This window comes from Macaca mulatta, chromosome X, assembly GCF_049350105.2.
Source record: "Macaca mulatta isolate MMU2019108-1 chromosome X, T2T-MMU8v2.0, whole genome shotgun sequence".
NCBI lineage: Eukaryota > Metazoa > Chordata > Mammalia > Primates > Cercopithecidae > Macaca > Macaca mulatta.
Window position 1 is genome coordinate 77,746,210 of NC_133426.1, and position 24,221 is coordinate 77,770,430.

The 24,221-nt window shown below is 43.8% G+C and overlaps 1 protein-coding gene across 3 annotated transcripts; it reads left to right on the top strand.

Moving 5' to 3' along the window:
- The first annotated feature begins 4,945 nt into the window (after nt 1-4,945).
- NONO (non-POU domain containing octamer binding) lies at nt 4,946-24,019 on the top strand. 3 transcript variants are annotated; one of them, XM_001091198.5, is made up of 12 exons: nt 5,470-5,536; nt 6,211-6,267; nt 13,665-13,827; nt 14,824-15,017; nt 17,243-17,544; nt 19,540-19,635; nt 19,826-20,022; nt 20,359-20,443; nt 20,813-20,915; nt 21,436-21,475; nt 21,670-21,779; nt 22,799-24,018. In XM_001091198.5, exons 3-12 carry the CDS (start codon nt 13,674-13,676, stop codon nt 22,931-22,933), a joined length of 1,416 nt encoding a protein of 471 aa, XP_001091198.1. In that variant the 5' UTR covers nt 5,470-5,536; nt 6,211-6,267; nt 13,665-13,673; the 3' UTR covers nt 22,934-24,018.
- The last annotated feature ends 202 nt before the right edge of the window (nt 24,020-24,221 follow it).

The following is a 24,221-nucleotide window of genomic DNA, read 5'->3' on the forward strand; positions in this document are numbered from 1 at the left end:
TATGTATCTAGTTACTTATTATTGAGGACAGAAATCCTTAGTATTGATAAACCCCAATTATGTTCAGTACCTCGAAAGTATTCAAGTAGTATGGAATTAATAATGATACTTAGAAAAAAATGGCCTCTTGGCTGGGCGCGGTGGCTCATGCCTGTAATCCTAGCACTTTGGGAGGCTGAGGCGGGTGGACTCTTGTCTCAAAACAAACAAACAAACACACAAACAAAATTAGGTGTGGTGGCAGACGCCTGTAATCCCAGCTACTTGGGAGGCTGAGACAAGAGAATGGCTTGAACCCAGGAGGTGGAGGTTGCCGTGAACCGAGATCGTGCCATTGCACTCTGAGACTCAAGGAAAAAAAAAAAAAGACCAGGGGCGGTGGCTCACGCCTATAATCCCAGCACTTTGGGAGGCCAAGGGGGCAGATCACAAGGTCAGGAGTTTTGAGACCAGTCTGGCCAACATCGTGAAACCTTGTCTTTACTAAAAATACAAAAATGAGCTGGGCGTGGTGGTGCATGCCTGTAATCCCAGCTACTTGGGAGGCTGAGGCAGGAGAATTGCTTGAACCCGGGAGGTGGAGGTTGCAGTGAACTGAGATCACGCCACTACTCTCCAGCCTGGGCAACAGAGCAAGACTGTCTCAGGGGGAAAAGAAAAGAAAAAAAATGGCCTCTCAAAGCCTTGCTTGGACCTTCTTTCTCTGTTGCTTTGGCTGACTCCTCTCCATCACCTGCCTCTTAACTGTAGATGTTTTGCAGGCTTCTGTCCTAGGTTGTCTTTTTTTTTTTTTTTTTTTTTTAACTTCAGTTTTCTCATTCCCTCATGCCCTCAGCTTCCACTACCAACATTAGGTTGACAACTCACACATTGTCTATGTCGACAATCCAGACCTCTATTTTGTCATTTAGACCTACATTTCAATTGGCTTGTAGCCAATTACATGTTATCTGCACCCGGACATTCTGCATACACTTAAACTCAACATGACCAAAACTGCACTGATTGACTTTCCCCAAATTTTGCTCTTTTTCCTCTATTTACTATCCTGGTTAGTGGCACAACCAGACTTCCAGGCACCCAAATCAGAAACCTGGGAATCATTCTAGGCTTCTTCCATTCCTTACCCCCTACATTTAACTGGTTATTAAGTTCCCTTGATCCTACCTTCTAAATATCTGAATTTGGTTTCTTTCTCTTTACCCCTACAACCACTGCTGTAGTTCAGTACTTCCTGGTTTCTTACCTGAATTATCATCATTGTATCCTAATTGGTGTCCCTATCTCCTAGCATAACTCCTCCAATCTATTTTACACTCTGTTCCCAGGGTTATATCCATGTCCTCTTCCCTGGAACCCATGAGTGTTAATTTATATGGCAGAAAAGAAGGACTTTGCAGATATGATTAAGTTAAGGATCTTGAGATAGAGAGATTATCCAAGTGGGCCCTAAATGCAATGACAAATGTCCTGATAAGAGAGAGAGAAATTTGACACACAGAGACGAGGAGAAGGCCATGTGATGATGGAGGCAGAGACTGGAGTGAAAGGGCCACAAGCCAAGGAATGCCAGCAGCCACCAGAAGCTGGAAGAGACAAGAAACAGATTCTCCCCTGGAGCCTCTGGAAGGAGTATGCCCCTACCAACACCTTGATTTCATCTCAGTGATAATGACTTCAGATTTCTGTCCTCCAGAACTGTAAGAAAATACATTTCTCTTGTTTTAAGCCATCAAATTTGTGGTAATTTGTTACAACAGCCTCAGGAAACTAATACAGTGACTTTCTAAAATTCAATCCTATCACAGATGGAAAAAAATGATTTTCTCTGTCTCTGTGTCTCTGTCTCTATATATCTATCATTCCATTTATGTATTTATGTATCTATATGTCTATGTATGTATGTATCTATCTGTCCATGTGTGTGTATACCTGAAAGAAAAAAGTACCAAAATGTTAAAAATTATTTCTGGACAGTGGGATTATGATGATTTTTATTCTGTGCATTTTCCAATTTTTCCCTCAAAAAGCATATATTACTTTTGTAATCAGAAAAAGCAATATAAATTTTTTTTAAACCCTTCAATGGCTCCCCATCACTTACAGATTAAAGTGCAAACTTCTTTTTTTTTGAGAGGGAGTCTGGCTCTGTTGCCCGGGCTGGAGTGCAGTGGCCGCATCTCAGCTCACTGCAAGCTCCGCCTCCCGGGTTTACGCCATTCTCCTGCCTCAGCCTCCGGAGTAGCTGGGACTACAGGCGCCGGCCACCTCGCCCGGCTAGTTTTTTGTATTTTTTAGTAGAGACGGGGTTTCACCGTGTTAGCCAGGATGGTCTCGATCTCCTGACCTCGTGATCCGCCCGTCTTGGCCTCCCAAAGTGCTGGGTTTACAGGCTTGAGCCACCGCGCCTGGCCTAAAGTGCAAACTTCTAAGCATAGCACAGGGCCTTAATTTTTTGGTCTTTGCCTATGTCTCTAGCCTAATTTCCTATCACTCAGCCTCCCAACTTCTCTTCAGCCATGAAAAACTACCCAAAACATATCATTCTGCCTCTGACACTTTGCATATTGACCTTTTTGACTTCATCCTCTTGGTCAAGAACTAATTCATATCAGGGAAGGTGGCTCATGCCTGTAATCCCAGCACTTTGGGAGGCTGAGGCAGGAGGATGGCTTGAGCTCAGGAGTTTAAGACCAGCCTGGGCAACATGGCAAAACCACGTTTCTACAAACACACAAACAAATAAATTAGCCGAGTGTGGTGGTAAGCATCTGTAGTCCCAGCCACTTGGAGGCTGAGGTAGCAGGATTCCTTGAGACCAGGAGGTCAAGGCTGCAGTGAACCGTGTTCATGCCATTGCTCTCCAGCCTGGGTGACAGCCAGATAGTGTGTCAAAATAAATAAATAAATATATAAACCAATTCAAAGGTATTCTTTCCTGCGAAGCCATTCCTGATCTACTTAAGCAGATCTATGTTACCCTTTACTGCTAACTGTACCTCCAATATGTTACTATTATTTTATTTGCATAAGGTATTGCAATTATTGGTTGTTACATGAACATCTTTCCAGTTATTTTATTAACAACGTATAAATTCATTAAAATGTTATTGAATCTATAGTGGTTTTTTGTAATTATGTATTTTCTCACTCAGCAGATAACTAAAAACTATCATGTGGCAATCTATAAAATGTTTGACATTAAAAAGTAGTCCTGGGCAGGTACAGTGGCTCACGCTTGTAATCCTAGCACTTTGAGAGGCCAAGGTGGGCGGATCACTTGAGGTCAGGAGCTTGAGACCAGCCTAGCCAACATGGTGAAACCCTGTCTCTACTAAAAATACAAAAGTTAGCCGGGCGTGGTGGCAGGCCCCCGTAATCCTAGCTACTCGGGAGGCTGAGGCAGGAAAATCGCTTGAACCTGGGAGGCAGCGGCTGCAGTGAGCCGAGATCACACCACTGCACTCCAGTCTGGGCAACAGAGCCAGAAACCGTCCCCCCGCCAAAAAAAAAGTGGTCCTCCGCTGGGCGCCCTGGCTCATGCCTGTAATCCCGGCACTTTGCCAAGCGGAGGCGGGATTGCTTACACTCAGGAGTTTAAGACCAGTCTGGGCAACATGGTGAAACCCTGTCTCTACAAAACATACAAAACATACAAAACGCCCCCCCCCGGGCGTAGTTGTGCACTCCTGTAGTCCCAGCTACTCAGGAAGCTGAGGTGGGAGAATCGCTAGAACCTGAAAGGCAGAGGCTGCAGTGAGCCGTGTTTGTGCCACTGCACTCCAGCCTGGGTGACAGAACAAGACTCTGTCTCTAAGTAAATAAACAGTACATACATAGAAAATAGAAACGCAAGAAAGTGGTCATAATTGCTATCTCTAGAGAATGAATAGAGCGGGAGACTTTTCCTTTATACTGTTGGGTATTTTTTTTTTTTTCCCTTGAGTAGGTATTAGTTTTCTTCTTTTTAAACTGAGACGAGGTCTCACTCTGTCACTCAGTCTGGAGTGCAGTGGCGCGATCTCTACTCATTGCAGCCTCTGCTTCCCAAGCGAGCTGAAGCTATCCTCCCACCTTAACCTTAACCTCCCGAGTAGGTGGGACTACAGGGACGCTCCACCATGACAGGCTAATTTTTGCTTTTTTTTTGGAGATGGTTTTTCGGCGTGTTACCCAGGCTGGTCTCGAACTCCTGGGCTTAAGCGATCCTCCCATCTCGGCCTCTCAAAGTGCTGGGATTACAGGCATGAGCACTGCACCCAGCCAGAATTAAAAATTCGGGTTCTCAGTTGCATTAGTTCTATTTCAATGGCTACTTATAGTTAGTAGCTGCCATATTGAACACAGCAGACATAGGACCTTTCCATCATTGCAGACAGTTCTATTGAACAGCCCAAGTCTAGATCATTGCGTTCCCACATAAGGTGGCGCCCATTGGGATACCCTGCAACCCTGAGTGTGAATTAATTAATGGGAATTAACAACAAATACTTATCAATTGATCCTTGTAGTCCTTGGTTAACCACGGGGGCAGGGCGAGTTAGGCATACTGAAACAATGAAGGTTAGTTACTGATAGGCCTCCTATGGAATATACAGTCTGATCTAGAGGCCTACGATATATCCATGGCAATGATGACACCTGTTGAATCTCTCTGTAAATCATAGGAACAATAGTGATGTTTGGACTGTTAAGTTTTCTGGTTACCATGGAAATGAGGGTGCTGGTTACAATTCTGTGTAATCACGCAGAGACTAAGGTGTGATGCACCCCCTCCTCCCCCATCCCGTCTGTAACCATGACCAAAGAGTTGACTATTTCATTTGCGTTTTCCGAGCAGCCCCAGCAACAGGAGAAGCACCTAGAAATCTGATTAAGTATGTAGTGTCAGGATGCAAGCCCTAAAAAGGAAGTGTGAAAAAAGAAACATGGCGGGGCACTTTTTCAGTAGGAAAAGGCCAAATCTATTACATTGAATACAATGACATTGTTACTCTTGCTTCTTGCACAGGCGCAGTGCAGGACTGCTCCGAGCACGCCTACGCGCGCATTTTCTCCCCTTCCTCTCCCTCTTTCCACTTTCCTCTCCCATTTTCTCCTCTCCTTTCCCCCTCCCACCACTTAGTCTTTGAGTCTTTCAGTTAGTTCGTTTATGTCTCTCCTTCCGACCCCCAGCCCCAGCTCCTCTCCTTTTCCTTTTCCCCCTCCCCCTTTCCTTTTCCGTCTCACGCGCCAGGCCGCTTGCACATGCGCATTAGGTACAGAGCCTCGCTCTTTGTCCCCATCTGTCGTTCACACGAACGCAAGCCTTTGGCATTCGGCAGCCAATAGAATCTAAGAAATGGCGGAAAAATGATTCCGCTCGGGAGATAAACCTTGATTGGCAGTTCAGCTAACCAATCGAGAACGCCACTTTGTACCCCTGGGAGGCACCGAGCTCCGTCGTCTCGTTTCCGGCGGTCGCGCGCTCTTTTCTCGGGACGGGAGAGGCCGTGTAGCGTCGCCGTTACTCCGAGGAGAGACCAGTCGGTAGAGGGTGAGTTTTGGGACGGCTTGGTTCTTGTTTGGGAGGGTAGTGGGATTTCTTGGAACAATCAGCGAAAGAAGAGGCGAGGGTGAAGCTAGGTTTGGAGGGAGGATGGCGGTTCCGAGGCCCCTTGAGGCCTTGTCTCCGCCGCCACACTGCCTTCTCAGCCCACCCGCGGGGGCCCACCTCTCTTAACTCGCTTCGCATCGGGCTTTCCCCGTTTTCGTTCCCGCCGCGTTTCTTTGTGCAACTCATCTCCGAATCTTACCCGTGTCAGTGTAAGTTGCCGGCCTCTGAGCCGCTCTGGGCCCGAGGGTGTGGGGTCTATTATGAGAGATCGCTGAAGTCGTGGTTGGTTGGAGGAGGAGGCGCTTTGTCGGGCGCTCCTCCTCTCGGCCCCGCGAGGCCATTAATTCAGAATGGGCAAATGGGGCCCCTCGAGCGATATTTCTTTGTCAAAATTCTTAGCTGGAAAGTTCCTCTGCATATCCAGAGCCCACCGCTTTCGTAGTCTGATTTCTGTATGCCCTTTTTCTAGTCTTACCGCCTGGCTCCTTGACGCATTTATATAGCGTCACTTTTTAAAATGAAACTTAAATTTATGGATTTCGCATCGAGTATTTTATTTTCCAGATTGAGAAACTCTTACCATAACCTGACACGTTTCTTTGTGTTTTTAACAGAGAAGTCGAGGTTAGAGAGAACTGGGAGGCACTTTGCTGTCTTTAATCGAAGTTGAGGTAGGTGTAAGGGATAGGGTTGCCAGACAAAACACGGGGCACCCAGTTGAATTAGAATTTCACATACACAACCAATTATTTTTAAGTATACGTGTGCATAGTTTCAACTAAATTTGAAATTCAAATTTAATTGTGGGTTGTGTATTTTATTTGCTGAATCTGGCAACTCTGGGGGGGGGGTGGCCTGAATTTATACTGTGTCTTTGTCCACCTTCTTTGTTATTAAATGAAAAGTCCTAAGAAACTCTTAGCAAAGGACCTTAGTTCATTTTGCAGCTTTCAGGCTGGCCATCCAGGCGGCCATCTCAGTCTCGTAAATTTATACCAGATTAAGATTTCAGATATGTGTGATGTAGTGTTTGGTCCTGTACCTAAACATTTGTTCAATTGTAACATGCCCAGTAGTTAGTCTTTCTAACCAGCAATACGTATTTTCTCTCAGAATTCTTCATCAGGATTATTAGTTTCAGGAACACATAAGTAGATAGAAATCTTTGCTGCTGATGTTTGCGCTGTGTTCACTTTTCAGAGGCCCAGTATTTAGGCGACGGTGAATTTATTACTCTGAAGAGGGCTCTGCACATATTTCCAAATTATATTGGTGGTCATGAGAAGTAGGTGATAGGAAGAAATACTTCTCGAGCTACTTGCTACTTGGTAGGCACTGTTCTAGGTGCTTTATACAGTATGACAGTCTTCACTAGTACATTCCATCTTGGGCCTCTCCGGGGCCAGGGGAAGAGAGAGGTAACACCTGGAACCCAAATAGGAAAAGATTTGATTCTGATGCCCACCTTACCCCATCCCCAGCTCTTTCCAGGTTGGACTTTAGATTTCGTGTTTTAACTTCCTGCTTTTATATCTTATTTTTTAAAAGACTATTTCCTTTTTTTTTTTTTTTTTAAGGTATCTCATTTGCCATGAAACTGCTACACCTGCTTGTGGCATTTAAAATCCTTAAAACTTTTTGAGAAAACGATGTTGCACTTTGTGGCAAGGGTCACAGGGTAGATTCTATTTTTAAGAATTTATCCTATGGAAATAATTAAATGGAAATAAAACTGAAAGCCAGAAGACATTTACTGCAGCATTATAATAGGAAAAGCCAAAAACAACAACCTAAATGTCTTGTAGTAGGGTGTAGTTTAGTAAATTAAATTAGTACATCCTGGGGAACTTTAGTCATTAAAAATTACAATTATGTTGACGTTAGCAGAAATTAGGAAACTGAATATACAAGAGTGCATTATCAGTTACCAAAATGATAATGTATGTCTAAATAAGCAAGAATGGAAAATTGTGGGAGGAATATTTAATCATGGATATGTCCAAAGATTTAGCTATGAGCATTGATTATAATGGTGAAAAATAAGAAGCAACCCAGGTGTCCAACACAAGAGGGACTTGGTTGACAACTGAATGCTGTGTCCATTAACGTAAAAGATTTAATGACGTGAAAACTGTTTATGATACATCATAAAGTGGAAAAAACAGGTTACAGAATAGTTTTTATCATATCTCATTTCAAATACCTAAATTAATGATTAGAAGGATATACCAACATGTTAATAGTGACTATTTTTAGTGGCAGGTCTGTGGATTTTTATATTTGTATTTTTATTTATTTTGGTTTTTCTAAATTTTCTATATTAATACATTTTGTAATAAGTATCTGATAGTAATTTCTGTTTAAAAATTTTTAAATAGGATTTTAAATTGTAATTTCTGATACCTTATAAAATTAATGAAAAACAAAATTAAATGATATAAATGTGAAAATTTAAATCTTGGCTGAAATGTCAAATATTGTGAGGTTTATTACCATCTGCCTCCTTCCACTCCCTATCCACTTTACCTTCCTCCCCCGTTTTAATTTATTTTCCCATAGCATTTACCTCTTTTTAAGTACTATATAATTTACTTATATATGTTGTCTCTCACTAGAAGTAAGCTCTGTAGGCAAGAATCTGCTTTGTTCACTGATCCACTCTAACCATCTAGAATAGTGCCTAGCAAATGGTAGGCATTCACTGAATATTTTTTTAATGAAATCGTGAATTGAAAAATTATCAGTAACCTACAAGCAATGCAGTTTTCATTTTTGCCTACCTTCTGTTCCTTGTCTATATTCACACCTTTAAAATTAAAAAAAAAAAAAAAACCCTTTCCCCGTTAGAGTATCAGACATAGTCATGTTTATGTGGTCTTCATAATTTTTAATGCTGTGAATATTCTATTATATAGCTGTACCATAATTTCATGAAAACCTTTCCCCTAGTTTTGGAAATTTAAGTCATTTTTATTATTTTGTTACCATAAAGGCCATTACAATGAACATTTTCACGAGTGTAGTTTTCAATTTTAAAATTATTAGGATAAATTTCCAGGAGTAGAATTTCCGAATTAAAGACTATGAATGAACATCTTGATAGCTCTTGTTAACTGTTCTCTTACTAAACTTTTGGATACAGAATTTGGTAATTGCATTGATGTTTTCAGTTTTGGTGGGATGTGACATAAAATGGATTAGGAATGTTTTTATGCACATGAAAATATTCCCATATACTCATCGTCAAAATCAGTAGTTATCAAGCCTGTGTTACATTTCTTTCATTTGAGAAATATAATTTTTTGTGTTTATTATGTTTTGAGACAGAGTCTGTTGCCCAGGCTGGAGTGCAGTGGCACCATCTTGGCCTACTGCAGTCTCCGCCTCTCAGGTTCAAATGATGCTCCTGCCTCAGCCTCCTGAGTAGCTGGGATTACAGGTTCCCACCACCATGCCCAGCTAATTTTTGTGTTTTTGGTAGAGACGGGGTTTCACCGTGTTGGTCAGGCTGGTCTTGAATTCCTGACCTTAAGCAGTCCACCCTCAGCCTCCCAAAGTGTTGGGATTACTGGTGTGAGCCACCACACCTGGCCAATTTTATTTTTTGTTTTCTGTGTTTTGTTTTGTTTTATTTTGTTTTGTTTTTGAGATAGTCTCAATCTGTCACCCAGGCTGGAGTGCAGTGGTGTGATCTCAGCTCACTGCAATCTTTCTCTCCCGGGTTCAAGTGATCCTCCCACTTCAGCCTCCCAAGTAGCTGGGATTACAGGTGCACACCACCATGCCTGGCTAATTTATTTTATTTTTATTTTTGAGACGGAGTCTAGGTCTGTCGCCCAGGCTGGAGTGCAGTGGCACAATCTCGGCTCACTGCAACCTCCGCCTCCTGGGTTCAAGCGATTCTCCTGCCTCAGCCTCTCGAGTAGCTGGGATTACAGGCACCCGCCACCACTCCCAGCTAATTTTTGTATTTTTAGTAGAGACGGGATTTCACTGTGTTGGCCAGGCTGGTCTCAAAACTTCCTGACCTCATGATCTGCTCACCTTGGCCTCCCAAAGTGCTGGGATTACAAGCATGAGCCACTGCGCCTGGCCTGATTTTTGTATTTTTAGGAGAAATGGGGTTTCACTATGTTGGCAACGCTGGTCTTGAACTTCTGACCTCAAAATGATCCACCCACTTCCGCCTCCCAAAGTGCCGCAATTACAGGCGTGAGCCGCCGTATCCTACCTAATTTTCTTTATTTTTATTTATTTGTTTATTTTTTGAAGTGGAGTCTTGCTCTGCCATCCAGGCTGGAGTGCAGTGGCGCGATCTCAGCACGCTGCAACCTCCACCTCCTGGGTTCAAGCAATTATCTTGCCTCAGCCTCCCTGAGTAGCTGGGACTACAGGCACCCGCCACCACGCCTGGCTAATTTTTGTATTTTTAGTAGAGATGAGGTTTCACCATGTTGGCCAGGCTGGTCTCGAGCTCTTGATCTTTGTGATCTGCCTGCCTCAGCCTCCCGAAGTACTGGGATTACAGGTGTGAGCCACCGCAGCCAGCCAATTTTCTCTTATTTCAAAGGAAGCATATAGTATTAATATGATGCTCGTAAAAGTCCTTTTCTGCATCTTTCCTTCAGCTAAATTATTACTAGAGCGTCTTGTGTTTGAGGGAATGGATTTAGGTTTGATGTCCTTTTAATTCCTGGAGAACTGTCCTTGAATAAGGAAGACTGTCCTCAGTTTGTTAACCTGATCAATTTGAAAATTTGCATTTTAAAACTCCACTTTTGAATTCAGTCTGGATTATACCAATAATCTTTTTTTTTTTCCTTTATTTTTATTTATTTATTTTGAGACGGAGTTTCACTCCTGTCGCCCAGGCTGGAGTGCAATGGCCATGATCTCGGTCCACTGCAACCTCCGCCTTCCAGGTTCAAGCGATTCTCCTGCCTCATCCTGCCGAATAGCTGGGATTACAGGCATGCGCCACCACGCCTGGCTAATTTTTGTATTTTTAGTAGAGACAGAGTTTCACCATGTTGGCCAGGCTGGTCTCGAATTCCCAACCTCAGGTGATCCTCCTACCTTGGCCTCCCAAAGTGCTAGGATTACAGGCGTGAGCCACTGCGCCCGGCCTGTTTATTTTTGAGACCAAGTCTCACTCCGCTGCGCAGGCTGGAGTGCAATGGCAGCATCTCTGCTCACTGCAATCTCGGCCTCCTGTGTTCGAGCAATTCTCCTGCCTCAGCCTCACAAGTAGCTGAGACTACAGGTGCACACTGCCACACCTGGCTAATTTTTTGTATTTTTAGTAGAGACAGGGTTTCACCATGTTGGCCAGGCTGGTCTCAAACTCCTGACCTCAGGTGATCTGGTCTGCCTCAGCCCCCCAAAGTACTGGGATTACAGGCATGAACCGCCACGCCCAGCCTATTTTTTTTCATTTTTTTGAGATAGGGTCTCATTTTGTTGCCTAGGCTGGAGTGCAGTGTTATGATTTGCCTCACTGCAACCTCCTCTTCCTAGGCTCAAGTGATTGTCCAGCGTCAGCCTCCCAAATAGCTGGGACTACAGGCATGAGCCACTGCACCTGGCCTCCCCTCCACCCTACCTTTTTTTTTTTTTTTTTTTTTTTAAATAGAGACTGAGTCTTGCTATGTTGCCCATGCTGGTCTCCCGGGTTCAAGCCATCTTCCCGCCTCAGCCTTCCAAAGTGCTGGGATTACAGGCCTGAGCCACCATGCTGGCTTTGTTTGTTTTTTTTTTTTTATTTCAACATTTGGGAGCACGGAACACTTGTTTTCTTTTTAATCTTATGTTGATTTTTAAATGATAGAATTTAACATTTTATTATTTTTATTTTTTTAATTTATTTATTTTTCTTGAGATAGGAGCTCATTCTCCCTGCCCAGGCTGGAATACAGTGGCGTGATTACAGCTCACTGCAGCCTCAGCCTCTCAAGTAGCTGGGACTACATGAGTGTGCTATCATGCCTAATTTTTTTATACATATTTTTTGTAGAGATGGGGTCACTGTGTTGCCCAGGCTGGTCTCTAACTACTGGGCCCAAGCAGTCCTCCCATCTAGACCTCCTAAATTGCTGGGATTACAGATGTGAGCCACTGTGCCCATCCTGTTTATCTTTTCTCCTTTTCTTTATTTTGTTTGTTTTTGTTTTTGTTTTTGTTTTGAGACAGAGTTTCGCTCTTGTGCCCAGGCTGGAGTGCAGTGGCACAATCTCGGCTCACTGCAGCCTCCACCTTCCAGGTTCAAGTGATTCTCCTGCCTCAGCCTCCTGAGTAACTGGGATTACAGGCATGTGTCACCGCGCCACTCAAATTTTTGTATTTTTAGTAGAGATGGGGTTTCACCATGTTGGTGAGGCTGTTCTTGCACTCCTGACCTCAGCTGATCCACTGGCCTCGGCCTCCCGAAGTGCTGGGATTACAGGCGTGAGCTGTCTCGCCTGGCCTATCTTTTTATGTTTACTGTTATTGCTTTAGTAGTCATTTGTCTTTCCGTTGTGATTAATAAATATTTAGAGTGTGTACTGTATGCCATTAGTGAGCCAGCATTTTCACATGTTTATTCTCATAGCCTCTTTGAGAGCGGTATTTTTATCATCCCCTTTAGAACAGCTGAAGAAACAGGTACAGAATAATTTACTAGTAAGTAGTACACAATTGAGAAACACAATTCAAACTTAAGGATGCCTAACCTCACAGCCCATACTTGTACCACTGTTACTTACACATTATGTACTGTGGGCTAGGATTGGTGGGTGCCAGAGAAGATAAGACTTTACTAGTCTTTGTCCTTGTGATAACCAGAATCTATTTCAATAATTTTGTTTTTATAGTGTGCCTGAATGTGTGATGGGGCCAGTTTTTAAGAGTAGATTCTTTTGGAAAAGTAGTTTTCTATTAATGTATAGTATTGAACTGGGAAGTTCCTTAAGCCATTCTAGTACAAACTGTCCTCATCCAGTACTCATTTAGTTTTTATGTGCAGTATAACTGCAAATGCCTGGTTGTTTCTAGATTTTTGTTTTTATTTATTTTTTTTCAGATAGGGTCTTGCTCGGTTGCCCAGGCTGGAGTGCAGTGGCACAGTCATGGCTTGTTACAGCCTCTAACTCCTGGGCTCAAGTGATCCTCCAGCTCCAGCCTCCTGAGTAGCTGGGACTACGATGCCACTATGCCTGGGTAGTGTTTTTTTGTTTTGTTTTGTTTTTTGGGGACGGAGTCTCGCTCTGTCACCAGGCTGGAGTACAGTGGTGCGATCTCGGCTCACTGCAACCTCCGCCTCCCAGGTTCAAGCGATTTTCCTGTTTCACTCAGCCTCCCAAGTAGCTGGGATTACAGGCACCTGCTATCATGCCTGGCTAGTTGTTGTATTTTTAGTATAGATGTGGTTTCACCATGTTGGCCAGGCTTGTCTCAAACCTCTGACCTGGTGATCCACCCACCTCGGCCTCCCAAAGTGCTAGGATTACAGGCTTGAGCCATGCACCCAGCCTGCCTGGGTCATTTTTAAATGTTTTTGTAGAGATGGGGTCTCGTGGTATTGTCTAGGCTGGTCTTGAATTCCTGGGCTCAAGTGATCCTCCCACCTCAGCCTCCCAAGTACCTGGAACCACAGGCGTGTGCCACCACACCCAGCTAATTTTTGTTTTTTTTTTGGTAGAGATGAGCCATGTTGCCCAGGCTGATCTCAAACTACTGGACTCAAGCAGTCCTCCCACCTCCGCCTCCCAAAGTGTTGGGATTATAGGCATGAGCCACTGCACCCGGCCTTTTTCTTTATTTTTTCTTTATTTTTTCCTTTTTTGTTTGATTTTTGCTATATTTTGTAACCTCCAGAACGCAAGATTTTTTTTTTAACATTGTTTCCATATACAACACTGATACATTTTTGAATTGTTCTTCTTTGTCATGGTTGTTCAAAGTAACCAATTGTTTGCCTCTGGCAAAAGCCAGAGCACCAAAGGTGATGAATTACATATAATTCATCAGGAAGGTGGCTGATTGTGTTATTAGTACTGAATTTATTTATTAGTCTACTTTTTCTTTGTAGGGTGCAAAAATGCAGAGTAATAAAACTTTTAACTTGGAGAAGCAAAACCATACTCCAAGAAAGCATCATCAACACCACCACCAGCAGCAGCACCACCAGCAGCAACAGCAGCAGCCGCCACCACCACCAATACCTGCAAATGGGCAACAGGCCAGCAGCCAAAGTGTGTATATGCTAGGTGATGGAGTAGAAATAGATTCCCTCTGGGAATGGTTTCTTGGTTTTTAGATTAGTTTCTCGGGCTTATAAGGGAATAGATAGGCCTTTATGGCACACCTTTGTTCTTTTTTCTCTTTACCTCTTAATACTTCTTATGATGGAAAAGGCTGATTTTCCAAAACCAAGGAGCAAACATGTATGAAAGCAGTTGAGTACAAGTTGCTTTGCTGTGTTGGCACATTCTATTGCTAAACAGATGTCTGCATGTTTTACCTCAGCGTGGTTCTTAGGGGTAGTCATCAGATGACTGGTAGTTAAAAAGAATATAGAAAAGTCTTTAAGGCTTAAATGGAGGAGTCTGGTACTGAGTACTGTACTTATAGCCTTGAGCCTGTTCCAGCTCATTGTGAAAAGTCTTTAAGTACATTGTGTGCCTCTAAGACTAGAACCAATCCCAACTTTATTTCCAGAGATTACTATAAAGAATTGCTCTTTCATAACTCATCATTCTGTTGCCCCCAGCCTGAAGGAATGGGAACTGTTAAGGTTATGAAAATTGGTGAGAGATTAGGAAAATGGAACCGTTACTTCGTTTTGATTTTGTTTTTGTTTTTATTTTTATTTTATTTTTGTTTGTTTATTCTCATCTGAAGGTATGTTTTGAATGTTAAAATCTGATCCCTTGTAACATAGGGCTCCTTCCTTGAATTGCTTAATTTTTCTCTTTGGCCAGTGGCGCCTATATTTTTCTCTCTCTTGCTTAGTGCAGCTTGACTTCTGGCCTGTCATAGAGCTGTTCAGATGTCCTTGCAGATTTCTGCATACTGCTTTCACATTCTAAGGCACAATATACTCATAAGTGATTAGGTTGCCTTGGGAAATGGTGTTTGCATTCTCTACAACAATTAATGTTTCCTAATCTATCAATGGTTATAGGTCTTTGAGGATACAACTGTAATTCTATTTCCCCAGTCTTTTAAGTGACTGTGTCTTCTCTCAGATGAAGGCTTGACTATTGACCTGAAGAATTTTAGAAAACCAGGAGAGAAGACCTTCACCCAACGAAGCCGTCTTTTTGTGGGAAATCTTCCTCCCGACATCACCGAGGAAGAAATGAGGAAACTATTTGAGAAATATGGAAAGGCAGGCGAAGTCTTCATTCATAAGGATAAAGGATTTGGCTTTATCCGCTTGGTGAGCAACTGTTGGCTTTTGAGGCATGTAAAGGTGGGGAAGCTGGAGAATAATAGATATGCAAAAATAGGCAGTGGAAATGATTCGCAGATGATTTGTTCATTAAAAGCTTGTTGATGAAACAACCACCAAAATGGCACATTTTAATTTTTCCTCATTGGTTTTGTTTCAAGGATAACAGGTTTTTTTGCCTAGGATACTGGAGTTAAAGTATGCCCTTTTGAGACGGAGTATCACTCTTGTCACCCAGGCTGGTGTGCAGTAGTGGGATCTCAGCTCACTGCAACCTCCACCTCCTGGGTTCAAACGATTCTCCTGCCTTAGCCTCCTGAGTAGCTGGGATTACAGGCATCTGCCACCTCGCCTGGCTAATTTTTGTATTTTTGGTAGAGATGGAGTTTCACCATTTTGGCCAGGCTGGTCTTGAGCTCCTGACCTCAGGTGATCCACCCACCTTGGCCTCCTAAAGTGCTGGGATTACAGACGTGAGCCACCACACCTGGCTGGAACTTTTTTGTTTTAATTGGGAAATTTCAAACATACAGAAGTAGACAGAATAATAATGAACCTGCACATATGCATTGTATAGCTTCAGTCATTACCAAGTTGTGGTTAATTTTGTTTTATCTATACCCTTCCCCTGTTTGGTCCCCCCATGATCAAGAGATGGGTGTCTCACCCTGTTGCCTTGGCTGGACTTGAATTCCTGAGCTTAAGCAATTCTCTGTCCTCAGCCTCCTGAGTAGCTGGGACAATAGATATGCACCACGGTGTCTGGTTTATTTGTATCTTTAAAATTTTTTTTTTAATTGAATTAGCCAGACATGGTGTGTGTCTGTAGTCCTAACTACTCAACTAGGCTAAGATGAGAGGGTTGATTGAACCTAGGAGTTCGAGGTTACAGTGAGCTATGCTCATAGCACTGCACTTCAGCCTGGGTGATAGAGTGAGACCCAGTCTCTTAAAAAAAAACTAGTGATGGTAAAACAAACATAACATAAAATTTACCATCTTTACCATTTGTAAGTGTAGACATTATTTTAAAATCTATTTCGATTTAGGGAAAGTATATGAGAGGAAAACATTTCTAGACATTATCTACCTCCATAAATGGAAGAGAATAATGTGACAGCAGGATCACTGAATGGGGTGGTCAGAACTGGTTTTCATTCCCATCTGCCACTAACTACTATATAGGCAAGTTATTTTTCTCTGTATATCAGATTTCTCTTTAGTAATATGAAAGGGATCCTATCAAGGTTCCTTGTTCCAAAGAGGCTTCTTGGAGGATATACGTGATTCTGGTACATACCTAGCAAAAATTAGAATGAGCACGGTGGCTCATGCCTGTAATCCCAGCACTTTGGAAGGCCAAGGTGGGCGGATCACTTGAGGTCAGGAGTTTGAGACCAGCCTGGCCAACATGGTGAAACCCCGTCTCTACTAAAACTACAAAAATTAGCTGGACATGGTGGTAAGCGCCTGTAATTCCACCTGCTCAGGAGGCTGAGGCAGAATCGCCTGAACCTGGGAGGCAGAGGTTGCAGTGAGCTGAGATCACTCCACTGCACTCTAGTCTGGGCGAAATAGCAAGACTCCATCTCAGAAAAAAAACTAAAATATTCTGGGTGATTTTAGGGTAGTCTTTGTGTTTTTGTTTTTTTGAGACGGAGTTTCGCTCTGTTGCCCAGGCTGGAGTGCGGTGGTGCGATCTTGGCTCACTGTAACCTCCACCTCCTGGGATCAGGCGATTTTCCTGCCTCAGCCTCTGGAGTAGCTGGAACTACCGGTGCTTTCTACTGCACCCAGCTAATTATTTGTATTTTAGTAGAGACAAGGTTTCACTGTATTAGCCAGGTATTCACCTGCCTCGGCCTCCCAAAATGCTGGGATTACAGGCGTGAGCCACCGTACCCGGCCAATGGTCTTTGTTTTCTGGATGATCTGTTGTCACTTGGGAGAATAATACCTATGAAATTGATGACCACCTAAGTGTTATTAACTTCTAGGATTACATGTGATTTATTGCAAGGCCATCAGAAGCAAACTAGGGTGGCCAAAGAGCTGAAGCACACAGTTAAGTTCTTTCACTTCTGTTTCTTTGTATGGTGGTTAGTTTTTCAGGGGAGATACTTTGTTATTGAACTATACTGTTTTAGACTGTTGATGGCTGCTAAGGTATTCTTTGTCAAACTGAATTATTCTAATTTTCCTCTGCTTCCTAGGAAACACGAACCCTAGCGGAGATTGCCAAAGTGGAGCTGGACAATATGCCACTCCGTGGAAAGCAGCTGCGTGTGCGCTTTGCCTGCCATAGTGCATCCCTTACAGTTCGAAACCTTCCTCAGTATGTGTCAAACGAACTGCTGGAAGAAGCCTTTTCTGTGTTTGGCCAGGTAGAGAGGGCTGTAGTCATTGTGGATGATCGAGGAAGGCCCTCAGGAAAAGGCATTGTTGAGTTCTCAGGGAAGCCAGCTGCTCGGAAAGCTCTGGACAGATGCAGTGAAGGCTCCTTCCTGCTAACCACGTAAGTGAGGGTCATTTTCAGACATAGACCTTAGATTGCTAATTCCTTCCATGGTCTGGAAAGTTAGCCTCTAGTAACCACGTTTCTATGTTTAAAGACTTTTGGTCAGCCGGGCATGGTGGCTGACACCTGTAATCCCAGCACTTTGGGAGGCCAAGGCAGGCGGATCACCCGAGGTCAGGAGTTCAAGACCCACCTGGCCAACATGATGAAACCCCGTCCCTACTAAAAATACAAAAAATTAGCCAGGCATGGTGACATGTGCCTGTAGTCCCAGCTACTTGGGAGGCTGAGGCAGGAGAATCGTTTGAACCCAGGAGGCAGAAGTTGCAGCAATCTGAGATCACGCCACTGCACTCCAACCTGGGCAACAGAGTGAAACTGCCTCAAAGAAATAAATAAATAAAAGGCCAGGCATGGTAGATCACAAGGTGAGGAGATCAAGACCATCCTGGCCAACATGGTGAAAGCCTGTCTTTACTAAAAATACAAAAATTAGTTGGGTGTGGTGGCACACACGGGTAGTCCCAGCTACTCGGGAGGCTGAGGCAGGAGAATCACTTGAACCCGGAAGGCGGAGGTTGCAGTGAGCCGAGATTGCGCTACTGCACCCCAGCCTGACGACAGAATAAGACTCTGTCTCAAAAAAAAAAAAAAAAAGACTTTTGGCCAATGTGGGTGGATCACGAGGTCAGGAGATCGAGACCATCCTGGCTAACACAGTGAAACCCCATCTCTACTGAAAAGTACAACAAATTAGCCGGGCATGGTGGTGGGCACCTGTAGTCCCAGCTACTCGGGAGGCTGAGGCAGAAGAATGGCACGAACCTGGGAGGCGGAGCTTGCAGATTGCGCCACTGCACTCCAGCCTGGGCGACAGAACAAGACTCTGTATCAAAAAAAAAAAAAGACTTTTGATATTAGGGTGGGTGCGGTGGCTCACGCCTGTAATCCCAACACTTTAGGAGGCTGAGGCGAGTAAATCACGAGGTCCTGAGTTTGAGACCCGCCTGGACAAAGTGGTGAAACCCCGTCTGTACTAAAAATACAAAAATGTGGGTGCCTGTGATCCCAGCTACTCAGGAGGCTGAGGCAGGAAAATCGCTTGAACCCGGGAGGCAGAGGTTGCAGTGAGCCGAGATAGCACCACTGCACTCTAGCCTGGGCGACAGAGCAAGACTCTGTTTCAAAAATAAAAAAAAGACTTGGTACTAAGTGAGCTTTCTCATATGATTTTTGCTATAATCTTATATTAATAGAAGTGGAATGACGATTATGAAAATTAACTTTTTAGTCACTCCGTACGTTTTAATTTAATTAGTGTTAAGTCTCTCCTTACTTTGAAGTTTTAGAGCTCTGAAAAGTTGATTTGTGCATGCAGTATCTCTTAGTGTTTACCACAAGTCATTTCTCAGATTGTCTGTAGATGTTCAGGCTGTACTTAAGTACTGCATCTACCTACTTGGAATATCTTTGAGACTGTATTCAGAGATCTGAGGCCTGATTTCTCCTATCAACCCCAGATTTTCTTTTTCTTTTTCTTTTTTTTTTTTTTTTTGAGACAGTCTCACTTTGTATTCCGGGCTGGAGTGCAGTGGTACAATCTTAGCTTATTTCAACCTCTGCCTCCTGGGTCCAAGCGATTCTCTTGCCTCAGCCTCCCGAGTAGCTGGGATTACAGACGTCTGCCACTACACCCAGCTAATTTTTGGTATTTTTAGTAGAGTCAGGGTTTCACCATGTTGGCCAGGCTTGTCTTGAACTCCTGACCTTGTGATTCACCTGCCTCGTCCTCCCAAAGTGCTGGGATTACAGGCATGCGCCACCGCCCCTGGCCCAACCCCCAATTTTTTATAATGTCATTAGGTATAAAAACTCCTTCAGAAGTGTTTGTCCAATCCTGAGCCCTAGCTAATTCATTGTGCCAGTGATATGTGTAGAGAAGAAGCCTGGTGTGGGGTATGATTTAACACTGAACTTCGTTCTTTCTCTTAGATTTCCTCGTCCTGTGACTGTGGAGCCCATGGACCAGTTAGATGATGAAGAGGGACTTCCAGAGAAGCTGGTTATAAAAAACCAGCAGTTTCACAAGTATGCCGTCTTGATAGATTTCCCTATTAGGTGTTTCCTTCTTAAGGAAGCTTATAAAGGGATATGTAAAAGAGGCAGGTCTTTGCTGCACATGTTCACTGGCAGCCATTATCTTGGTCCTCACAAGGAATGCAATACTTAGCTGGGGTAATCCTGGACAAAGTTAGTAACCTAGGAACCTTGCCTATAGGGAACGAGAGCAGCCACCCAGATTTGCACAGCCTGGCTCCTTTGAGTATGAGTATGCCATGCGCTGGAAGGCACTCATTGAGATGGAGAAGCAGCAGCAGGACCAAGTGGACCGCAACATCAAGGAGGCTCGTGAGAAGCTGGAGATGGAGATGGAGGCTGCACGCCATGAGCACCAGGTCATGCTAATGAGACAGGGTGAGTCTAGGCCTGTAAGTTTTAAAGCTGAAAGGACAAAATGACATTTTTAAATGGGTTTCTTTGTATCAATTAGCAGAAAGGCCTAAATCTCTGCTTTTATACTTTGAAATATTTTGCGTTGATTTTGGTAGATAAGTAGATTTGGAGATGTGGCAGAGATACTGGATTCTGTGAAGAAGGAAATGATAGGTTTGACTTCATTTTGGAATCTGGACACCACAGGTGGCTCCAAAGGAATTATATCCTCTTTGCTTTCTGGATCTTTATTTGAAGAAAGTCATTAGATCTATATGAAGACAATGAGGAATATTCTTAAGTCTGTTGTTTCTTTAGATTTGATGAGGCGCCAAGAAGAACTTCGGAGGATGGAAGAGCTGCACAACCAAGAGGTGCAAAAACGAAAGCAACTGGAGCTCAGGTAACTTTTCTCGAACCCTTTCCTCTGACAACTCTAAAAGGTAATGTCTCATTCCTCTTTCCTACTGCCATGCTACCTCATGCATTTATAAATGTGTTGGCAAATATTTCCTGGCTGCTTCTCAGGTTCTTTGGATTGGAGATGTTTTTAGCTGCCCATGGTTCTAGAAGTTACCTGCTAAAAAGAAAGCTGAATACTGGTCTCATGAGGTTTCTTTGGGGGTTGCCTCAGGGCTGGGCACACTTAACAGTGAGTTTCCTGGTGAACTGTGATAGTTTTCAGTAGGCTGGTCTCCTCGGTCGAGTCCCCTGTTAACCTACTCAAGTTCTTAAATGCCTCTATCTTAAATATATTGGTGACTCTCTCTAGGCAGGAGGAAGAGCGCAGGCGCCGTGAAGAAGAGATGCGGCGGCAGCAAGAAGAAATGATGCGGCGACAGCAGGAAGGATTCAAGGGAACCTTCCCTGATGCGGTATATCTCCCATGTGCCCATGATGTGCCAGGCCAGTCGTGATAAGACAGACTCACCATGAATTGTCTGCTAGGTTATCGGTTATGACCACTTTTCCCGTGTTGTGAAGTAACCCTTTAGAAAAAAGAATTCATAAGGAGAGGTAAGGTTTAAAGAGGAGTTCTTGCCTCACAAGCAATATAGGATGAAAAACTGGATCTGCTGTATTCTGTTTAGACTCACTATAGGAAGAGATATGCAACCTTGGCTAGTCCTCTGCTGTCCTTGCAGTTGTACAAGTTGGACCTTTAGAAGAAATCTCTTCCCCCTTTCACCTCTCTGGAGGCTCTGGCTTGTGTCCTAGTAGCTCTGTGACCTTGAATTTGTTGCACAACTAGCAAGGGTTGTGCTCCTCAGCTTGGTCTCAGTGCTCTTTGGATGTGTTATCACTCTATCTACTTCCCTTAGTGTGTGGTCCTTGATGGATTGTGGTAGAATGCACTGCTGTCTTGGACTTTCTTGAGTATTTTTTGTTTTTCAGAGAGAGCAGGAGATTCGGATGGGTCAGATGGCTATGGGAGGTAAGGACTTAAGAGATTAATGGCTCTGATTTCCTTTTTTGTTTGGTCTCTGGTGAACTATGTAGTTTTTGCTACCTACTTTAAGGGGGTGACGTGCATGTCTTAGCTCAGAGGTCTTGTAGAATTGTTTCCTTTGGCATAGAAAGAGACTAACAATCTTTATCCCTTGTACTGATCACACTACTCTGCCTTAGGTGCTATGGGCATAAACAACAGAGGTGCCATGCCCCCTGCTCCTGTGCCAGCTGGTACCCCAGCTCCTCCAGGACCTGCCACTATGATGCCGGATGGAACTTTGGGATTGGTAATAAACTGCAAGGCCTTAACAGTAATTCTAAATGGTGGTAGGAGGAGAACAGGCATTGCTTTCATAGCCCCTGGGGGCCTACCTCAATTTGCTACAGATAGCAATCTTTTTTTTTTTTTTTTGAGACAGAGTTTCCCTCTTGTTGCCCAGGCTGGAGTGCAATGGCATGATCTTGGCTCACTGCAACTTTGCCTCCTGGGTTCAAGCGATTCTCCTGCCTCAGCCTCCTGAGTAGTTGGGATTTCAGGCATGCGCCACTGTGCCCAGATCATTTTGTATTTTTAGTGGAGACCGAGTTTTACCACGTTGGTCAGGCTATTCTCGAACTCCTGACCTCAAATGATCCGCCCACCTCGGCATCCCAAAGTGCGGAGACTACCGGTGTGAGCCACCAAGCCCGGCCTAGATAGCAGTCTTTAGGACTGCTGGTATCCATTAAATGTAACCTCAAGGTCTTTATTTTTGAATCTTGAGCAAACTCGGTCTCTATACTTAATCTAGGAGTTAAGTAAATGCCACCGTCTGACTGGCCACTCTGATTGACTATGTTTGTTGGAGGGAAATCAATGAAGGCTAGGCATTATCAAATAAAATAGTTGTGAATCCAAATACTTAATGGCTCATGCAATCCTGAGGTGGTTTTGGTTATGGTGTTAAGATGCCAAAACTAGACAGTTTGGTTTATTGTTTTTTCTTTTTTTTCTTTTTGAGACGGAGTTTTGCTCTTTGTCGCCTAGGCTGGAGTGCAGTGGTGCAATCTTGGCTCACTGCAACCTCCGCCTCCCGGGTTCAAGCGATTCTCCTGCCTCAGCCTCCTGAGTAGCTGGAATTACAGGCATACGCCACCACTTTTGGGGTTATCCACTAGAGTTCTAAACAGACTTAATCACCCACTCCTGCCTACCATCAGGAGCCTTGAATAGTTGAATGGAAATAGCCTCCAGTGGAGGGACTACAGATGGGTGGGAAGCTTCCAGCAATGGCTGTTACAATGTTGCTCTCTTTTTCTCTTTAAGACCCCACCAACAACTGAACGCTTTGGTCAGGCTGCTACAATGGAAGGAATTGGGGCAATTGGTGGAACTCCTCCTGCATTCAACCGTGCAGCTCCTGGAGCTGAATTTGCTCCAAACAAACGTCGCCGATACTAATAAGTTGCAGTGTCTAGTTTCTCAAAACCCTTAAAAGAAGGACCCTTTTTGGACTAGCCAGAATTCTACCCTGGAAAAGTATTAGGGATTCCTTCCAATAGTTAGATCTGCCCTGCCTGTACTACTCTAGGGAGTATGCTGGAGGCAGAGGGCAAGGGAGGGGTGGTATTAAACAAGTCAATTCTGTGTGATATATTGTTTAATCAATTCTGTGTGGTGCATTCCTGAAGTCTCAAATGTGATTGTTGAGGGCCTGGGGAAACCATGGCAAAGTGGATCCAGTTAGAGCCCATTAATCTTGATCATTCCGTTTTTTTTGTCCATCTTGTTTCATTTCCTTGCCCCGCCCCCAAGACGGAGTCTCACTCTGTCACCCAGGCTGGACTGTACTGGCACGATCTCGGCTCACTGCAGCCTGCCTCCCGGGTTCAAGCTTGTCCAGGCTGATCTTGAACTCCTGACCTCATGATCCATCCACCTTGGCCTCCCAAAATGCTGGGATTACGGGGTGAGCCACAGTGCCCATCCTCACTTGCTTTCTTATCCTTACACTCCCCCAGTCCCAGAGTAACTGCCACATACACCACAAAAACCAAATACCCCCAATGACCTTAGCCCCATTGCTCCATTCACTCCCAGGTGAGAATTCAGGCAAACGTCCACAAAGGTCACAGGCAACGTGCGTACGGTTCTGTTATATCCCATATATTACCCCTTCATGTCCTAAAGAAGACATTTTCTCTTAGAGATTTTCATTTTAGTGTATCTTTAAAAAGAAAAATCTTGTGTTAACTTGCCTCCATCTTTTTCTTGGGTGAGGACACCCAGGAATGACCCTTTTGTGTCTATGATGTTGCTGTTCACAGCTTTTCTTGATAGGCCTAGTACAATCTTGGGAACAGGGTTGCTGTATACTGAACGTCTGACAGTAGCTCTTAGACTCGCCTATCTTAGGTAGTCACGCTGTGCATTTTTTTTTCATTGGTGTACTGTGTTTGATTTGTCTCTGATATATTTGGAGTTTTTCTGAGAAATGGAGCAGTAATGCAGCATCAACCTATTAAAATACATTTTAAGCCTTTTAATTTTCTGTGGTGTTTTTGAAGGGGAAAGGAGGGAGGGGAGTTATCTTAGGAGATGAGCAGTAGGCTCTATAAAGGTAATCCTTTAGACATTTTGATTACAGTATTCATCTAGACAAACATGGGGAGGTGGGGATGAGATGCGTCAAATGGCTGAAGTGGTTGGCGAGGATTAGTGCTGTTGACACTATATGGAAGTAATAATG